Source organism: Coturnix japonica, chromosome 25 (assembly GCF_001577835.2).
Source record: "Coturnix japonica isolate 7356 chromosome 25, Coturnix japonica 2.1, whole genome shotgun sequence".
Taxonomy (NCBI): Eukaryota; Metazoa; Chordata; class Aves; order Galliformes; family Phasianidae; genus Coturnix; species Coturnix japonica.
Window position 1 is genome coordinate 2,118,818 of NC_029540.1, and position 8,126 is coordinate 2,126,943.

The following is an 8,126-nucleotide window of genomic DNA, read 5'->3' on the forward strand; positions in this document are numbered from 1 at the left end:
CGAGGGAAGAATCTGGGTCCTTTGGTGTAAAAACAGCGGCCTTCAAAGGACACAAATGTCATCGATGGAGGGCAGGGCACTGCAGCACCCCATAGAGCGGGACACTGCTGCACCCCATAGAGCAGGGCAGCACCCCATAGAGCAGGGCAGTGCTGCACCCCATAGAGCAGGGCAGTGCTGCACCCCATAGAGCAGGGCAGGGCAGCACCCCATAGAGCAGGGCAGGGCAGCACCCCATAGAGCAGGGCACTGCTGCACCCCATAGAGCAGGGCACTGCTGCACCCCATAGAGCAGGGCACTGCTGCACCCCATAGAGCAGGGCAGCCATCACAGAGCAGCCTTACCTGGCAAAGCGCTCCTTATCGTTTGGCATCGAGTCGTCATCACACCTGGGAGGAGGGAGAGAAGATCAGTAAGTGATTATTCCATGTTCACACTTATTCCAAGAGGATAAAGTTTATTACATCAGGTAGAAATGCCTGGTGTGGAGCAGGTAACTGCATCCTGCTGTGCATGAGCAATCCAGGACTTCATGTATCTAGTTCAGGTAATTAAGCTGGACATCCTTATCACCTGGATCGTTTCCCATATCACATTTCTATCTCATCTCGCTCAGTAATTCAAGCCCAAAAACCACACGGAGCAATGGGTTCAATTCAGCTCTGGGGATACAAACCAACAGTGCACACAGAGGATCCCAGGGGCAGCCCCTGTGCCCAGGGGGGCCATGGTGACCCCAAGGCCATTGGCAGCCATCTCTAAACGATTCACTGGGCAACCCTAAGCCATGGGAGTGAGACTGAAACGACAGAAGAGCTTCCAAATCTTCTGTGCTCCATATGGATGGTGAGGAGACGCCTGCAGCCCTGCAGGAACAAGGAGATCTCTGCAACCGGAGCATCTTCACAGCAGATGTAAATGCAGAAACACCAGAGTGTGGTTAAGCACCAGCTCAAGCTCAGCACCTCACTCTGGTGCCAACAAGGCATCGGGTACAAGGTTTTTCCCTGCAACAAAGAGGGGCTTGGCCAACACAGTGGCCATGTCAAGACCCTGTACTTGGCATTGGTGCGGCTGCACCTCGAGTACTGTGTCCAGTTTTGGGCCCCTCACTGCAAGAAAGACACTGAAGCCCTGGAACACGTTCAGAGGAGGGCAACAAAGCTGGTGAGGGGTCTGGAGCACAATGGGGCCGTATGAGGAGAGGCTGAGGGAGCTGGGAATGTTCATCCTGGAGAAGAGGAGGCTCAGGGGAGACCTCATTGCTCTCTATAACTTCCTGAAGGGAGGCTGTAGTGAGCTGGGGGTCGGCCTCTTCTCTCGTGTAATCGATGACAGAACTAGAGGGAATGGCTTCAAACTGCGCGAGGGCAGATTCAGGCTGGACATTAGGAAGTATTACTGCTCAGAAAGGGTGGTCAGGCACTGGAATGCACTGAACAGGGAGGTGGTGGAGTCACCGACCATGGGAGTGTTCAATAAGCGTTTGGATATTGTGTTGAGGGATATGATTTAGCTGGGAAGTATTGGTGATGGTTGGACTGGATGATCTTCTAGGTCTTTTCCAACCTTGATAATTCTGTGATTCCTTATGGGTCCTATGTGGTCTTTATGGGGTCCTTATGGGGTCCTATGTGGTCTTTATGGGGTCCTATGTGGTCTTTATGGGGTCCTATGTGGCTCCTATAGGGTCCTTATGGGGTCCTATGTGGTCTTTATGGGGTCCTATGTGTTGTTGTGTTGAGGGATACGATTTAACTGGCAAGTATTGGTGATGGTTGGACTGGATGATCTTCTGGGTCTTTTCCAACCTTGATCATTCTGTGAAGTGGTGAAAGGATCCTTCCTGGCCAGAGTCCCCCTCCAGCCTCACAGAGCCACGTGCACAGCAGCTCTGGCAGCTGCTGCAGATGGAGGAATGCTGCTTACTAAGAGCAAAGAGCCCAAGGAAGTGAAGCTCTGCCTCCTTCAGAGCCCCTCCTTCCCCCTGTGCTCCTTCCCCTCCTCCTCGGGGGGTACAGACACCCAGACCACGCCATAGGAACTGCTGTGTATAAGGCTCTCCCTCACCTGAGGAATTTACTGTTCCCTTCGCCATCATCATCAAAATCAAGCCTGAAAAAGAAGCAAGATGAGAATTATTAACCCAGCAGTTTCCCTTTCACAAGCTGTTTCTCTGTGTCCTTGCAGGGATTCAGGCAACAGGATTTAAGTAACCCCAAGTAGTGACATAAAGCAATTGACAAAGGAGCAGAGCAGCCATTCCCTTATGTGTATAACACATCAGGACAGAGGCTGAGCACCGCTGCATCCCAGCTGTCAGAGCAGCAATGCCACAGCTGCTCCTCGCTGCCCATGGGGCCGAGCAGCACCACACAGATCAATGCAGCTCAAAGCTTTGGATCAGCTCTGAGCACATGAGGTTCCAACAGAGCTACGTGAGAGCACAGCAAGGGCTTTTAGCTGCACTTCCTTCCAGGATGGAAAAGCGGCACGGAGAGGCAGCACAGCACCGTGCTTCTAAATGGAGTGTGAGGAAGGAGCAGCAGGCAGGGAATGGGGGTAAAGGAAAGTGAGCAACGAGGAGGGCGGGGAACGAGATTTTAATGAGCTTGGAAGTGGAGATTTCTTGTGCCAGGAATTGAAGAGAAGCCACTCAATATCCTTTTAATTTGCAGAGGCATCTGCAGCAAACTGAATGCCTCCCACAGGCACCGTGTGGCTTCCCTGCACCTCCCCCATAGACACAGCCGGGAGGATCCCAGTGGGACACAGACATTCCCCAGTGCTGTGCTGCAGCAGCAACCTGCCCGTCCCACTGCTCCAGCCCTTGGGAACAGCCCCTTGCTCTGACCCAGCTCTTCCATCTCCCCTTTATTTCTGTGTGTAATACAGAACAGGGAAACGAGCAACATAAAGCCCAGCATGGAAGGTAGGAGTGAATGCAGGCTTACCAGGAGATAAGCTGAACACTGTGTGCCCCATGTGCAGCTCACACTCATACTGGGCTCACACTCCCCCATACTGGGCTCACTCACCCATACTGGGTTCACAATCACACTCCTCCATACTGGGCTCACACTCACTCCCCCATATTGGGCTCACACCCACACTCCCCCATACTGGGATCACACTCACCCAGGCTGATCTCACACTCACACTCCCCCATACTGGGCTCACACTCACACCCACCCATATTGGGCTCACACTCATACTGGGCTCACACTCCCCCATACTGGGCTCACACTCCCCCATACTGGGCTCACACTCACACTCCCCCACATTGGGCTCACACTCACACCCACCCATATTGGGCTCACACTCATATTGGGCTCACACTCACACTCCCCCATATTGGGTTCACACTCACACCCACCCATATTGGGCTCACACTCACTCCCCCATATTGGGCTCACACTCACACTCACCCACATTGGGCTCACACTTACCCACATTGGGCTCACACCCACACTCACCCATACTAGGCTCACACTCACACTCCCCCATATTGGGCTCACACTCCCCCATACTGGGCTCACACTCACTCCCCCATATTGGGCTCACACCCACACTCCCCCATATTGGGCTCACACTCACACTCCCCCATATTGGGCTCACACTCACACTCCCCCATATTGGGCTCACACTCCCCCATACTGGGCTCACACTCCCCCTTATTGGGCTCACACTCACACTCCCCCATACTGGGCTCACACTCACACTCTCCCATATTGGGCTCACACTCACCCAGGCTGATCTCACACTCACACTCCCCCATACTGGGCTCACACTCACCCTGGCCTCCTCTTGGCTGCTCTCTGCACGATGGATCCTCCAGTTTGAGCTCCAGCCCCAGGGTTCCCTGAGCCGACGGCTGCCCCCAGCGAGGAGACGTCTGATGCCATTTCTATACAGAGGGAGGGAGGGAAGAAAGATGAAAGCACTGTGACACCAAACCTTCCTGCAGCCCACATGGGAGGGGATTCTCAGCCCCTTTAACAGCGATGGCACCGCAGTGTCTGAAGTGGGTTCTGAGCCATGTGTTCCCAGTCCTTCCACCCGCTGCCTCCCCACGCTCTGCACTAAGGGCCCATCTCGAGCTGGAGCACATGCTGTTCTCATAAGCTCAGAAGCTTGGATCGTTGAATTGAAAGCTGCAGACTCCTTTGTAGGCAGAGGAGGAGTCTGATGTGATCACGGGAAGGGAATGAACCCACTCCCAGCCACACAGCTCTGCACAAGGGGACAAGAGCTGTGGGTTCACATCAAGCACATGGAGGCACCTCCTGATGAAGGGTCTCTGCAGCCCCAGGAGACCAAGAATTAATGGAGGCACCTTGAAACCGCGGCCCTCCAGCCAGCAGTTCCTATAGTGCAGCACAACACAGGCACCATCACCCAGCTGAGCACACAGCCACAGCAAAACCATGCTGAGCACCCACAGAACCAGCATGAAACGGCACCAGACCCAGAGTTAATGCACAGACTAAAAGGTTTGGGGTTATTCCCCCCCACACACACCATGTTGTTGTGAAATAAACCCTCTCCATCCACATTTAGCAGCTGCTCTTCCTTGAGGTTGGCTGCAAAGCAACAAACCACACAGCTCCCACCACAACCCTCACCAGCTGAGTCTGCACAGAGCCCTGAAGGCTTCAAACAGGCACCCAGCACCCAAAGCAGCACAGCAGTGCAGGGGGAACTGAGTTGCATAGAGGCACTGAGAGCTGCTTATAGACCAAACACTGCCTCTATGCAACTCTGGGGCACTGCTGGGTGAGAAGCAAAGGACGGCTGCACCATCAAACATCAGTGCAGTGATACCCAATGGTGAGTCCTCACCTCCAGCAAAGCACAGCGTGTCACATCCCACCTTGGTTGGCTGCAAACACACTGTACAACTCCTGCTGTGCATCACAGTGACGCTGCCAGCCTGCACTGCTGCCCCACATTGTGCTGTGGGTGAGCTCTGCTCCTTACCACTGCTTCCCAAAGGGGCTGCAGCATGGAGCAAACAGAGCTGGCAGCTCTGGAGCACACGGAGCAGAATGCAATGCCTCCCTGCAGCAGCGGGACCTGAGCAGCACCAGGACCTGAGTGGCACCAGGAGGAAACGAGGGCTGTGCAGGGAAACCAGTGCCAACGCCATCCATTGCACTCAGCTGTTGTGCTCAACATGGAATCACTTCTCCTCCCAGCTGGATGCTGCCCCATCTCTATCACCCCCCACCTCCCCACGCTCAGCTGGAGCTGCATCACCCACTGCTGCTGCTGGAGGACTCTATGCACCCCCCAATTAACCCCATCCTGCAGCCAAAGGGTGGCATTGGATGCTGCCAAACAGGGCTGGGAGGTTCCTTCCTTTCTTCTTTCAGTCCGTGGCTCTTCATAAAGGCCCCAAATTGAGCAGAAAGAAGGAAAAGTTCCTGGAGTGCTGCTCTGTGTTCATTAAGGAGAGAGGAATTTCCGGCTCGGGGCGGGGGAAGGAAGCGGAGCTGCATGGCTCCTGTGCAGCACAGAGCAATAAGGATCCCTGAATGGGGATGTGCCAACAGGAGAGCAATGCAAACATGGAGGAGGTTGGAGGACAGCACAGGGAACAGCACTTTGAGGGGGTGTGTGTGCAGCTCACCCCTATGGGAAGGGCTCTGCGGCAACCATTGGCATCTCCATAACTTCACAAATGGTCACAAACAACAACAGAACCCACCCCAACCATCCCAGCTGTGATGGAGGAGCCGGGCAGCAGCAGCCCGAGGGCTGTTTCCAGCCCCAGCAGCACCGGGTTTTGCTTTCCAAGACTCAGCACATTTTTTGTGCTTACCAAGATTTAGTTGAAACCCACCCACGATTCAGCTCCACATTGAGCTCAGGGCTGCACTCCCACCCCACACAGCCCCCCCCATAGACATGGCTCCAAACAAACCCCCCCAGGAGCTCCCTTTGCTCTGCAGCAGCCCCTGAGCGGCAGCTGACGACCCACCCACCCATCCACAGAGTCAAAGCGTTCTGACAACCCCAGTTAATCATGAAACCCATTAAGCAATTAATGGGCAGGGATCCTCTATGGATACAGAGCAAGCACCTCCCTCTGCTGTCAGAGCAGGGAGCTGAGGGCGGCCCCTCCGCTGTTTGTCAGATATTAAACACAGATGTTGCTGTTTCTTTTCCCCAGAGAACTTTTGGTGCTGAGCCCTTCCCACTGTATTGCACCATAGAGCCCCACTACGTCCCATAGTGCCCCACTATGTCCCATAGGCCACATGTAGTGCCCCACTATGCCCCATAGCCCACACAGTGCCCCACTATGTCCCATAGGCCACATAGTGCCCCACAGTCCACATAGTGCCCCACCATGTCCCATAGCCCATATATAGTGCCCCACTATGCCCCATAGGCCACATAGTGCCCCACTACATCACATAGTGCCCTACTGTGCCCCATAGTCCAACATTATGTCCCATAGGCCACATATAGTGCCCCACTATGTCCCACAGGCCACATAGTGCCCCACTGTGCCCCATAGGTCACATAGTGCCCCACTATGCCCCATAGGCCACATAGTGCCCCACAGTCCACATAGTGCCCCACCATGTCCCATAGCCCACATATAGTGCCCCACTATGTCCCATAGGCCACATAGTGCCCCACTACGTCCCATAGGCCACATAGTGCCCCACAGGCCACATATAGTGCCCCACTATGTCCCATAGGCCACATAGTGCCCCACTGTGCCCCATAGGCCACATAGTGCCCCACAGGCCACATATAGTGCCCCACTACGTCCCATAGGCCACATAGTGCCCTACTGTGCCCCATAGTCCACATAGTGCCCCACTATGTCCCATAGCCCACATATAGTGCCCCACTATGCCCCATAGTGCCCCACCGTGTCCCATAGGCCACATAGTGCCCTACTATGCCCCATAGTCAACATAGAGCCCCACTATGTCCCATAGGCCACACAGTGCCCCACTATGTCCCATAGTCCCCCACTATGCTCCATAGTCCACACAGTGCCCCACTATGACCCACAGTCCACATAGTGCCCCACTATGCCCCATAGGCCACATAGTGCCCCACTATGTCCCATAGGCCACATATAGTGCCCCACTATGTCCCATAGGCCACATATAGTGCCCCGCTATGCCCCATAGGCCACATAGTGCCCTACTATGCCCCATAGTCAACATAGAGCCCCACTATGTCCCATAGGCCACATAGTGCCCCACTATGCCCCATAGGCCACATAGTGCCCCACTATGCCCCATAGGCCACATAGTGCCCCACTATGTGTTCCCTCAGCCACAAACGCTTCCCACCCCACCAGGATCCTTTGAACAGCTCAGCTTTGAGAGGCGACATCGAATGGTCCCCGATAAAGCTGAACAAGTCATTTAACCCCACACACCCCGTCGGCCTCAAGCCACAAGGGAGAGCAGTCAGCAACCACAAACATCACAGCAAAACAAGGCAGAAAAGAGACACAGAAGCTCCAGTTCCGATCTCAGCCAACCCACAACCAGGTTAGTGCAGGGATGGATGGACTGCGGGTTGTGCAAGGAACCCAATGGAGCCTTCAGGATCCCATCACCTGGTGACACGCTGCCAGCTCCCACACAAGGGCTCCATTTGGCCACTGCCCACAAGGCAGAAGGGGCTCGGTGCCTCCTGCAGGCACCACAGCTTCAAAGGGGCAGCAAGGGGATCCGTACGAGATCCTCCATCCCAGCAGCTGGGCAGGCTGCGAGTGGTGTTAGTGAAGGACAAACATCCACAAGGAAAGGGGGGAAAAGGCAACAGAAGCCATAAAGGGCAGCAGAACGGCACAGCGATGACATGATGGGTATAGGGTAGTGCACCACAGGGGGCCAAACCCACAGCCCCACGCTCCTAAATCCCCCCATTTCACCCCAAAACAACGCTCTGCTCAGCCAACCCCACCTCACTGCTCCCACCCCAACCCCAATACGGGCCCCTCAGCCCCCTCCCCCCACACTGACACCCCCATGGCTCCCATAGGGGCAGCACCCCGACCCCCCCTCCATACAGCCCCACATACAGGGCTCCCATAGGGGCAGCACCCCGATCTCCCCTCCATACAGCCCCACATACAGCGCTCAGC

The 8,126-nt window shown here is 55.1% G+C and overlaps 1 protein-coding gene across 1 annotated transcript in view; it reads right to left on the reverse strand.

Moving 5' to 3' along the window:
• The window catches only part of ARNT (aryl hydrocarbon receptor nuclear translocator), a 29,254-nt gene extending 25,050 nt beyond the window's left edge, over positions 1 to 4,204 (reverse strand). The window contains exons 1-3 of the mRNA XM_015884647.2: positions 3,797 to 4,204; positions 2,072 to 2,116; positions 346 to 390 (exon numbers count right to left, since the gene is read on the reverse strand). Of these exons, the coding sequence (XP_015740133.2) occupies positions 346 to 390; positions 2,072 to 2,116; positions 3,797 to 3,975 (269 nt within the window). The 5' untranslated portion in view covers positions 3,976 to 4,204. The remainder of the gene's footprint in view (positions 1 to 345; positions 391 to 2,071; positions 2,117 to 3,796) is intronic.
• Between the last annotated feature and the right edge of the window lie 3,922 nt (positions 4,205 to 8,126).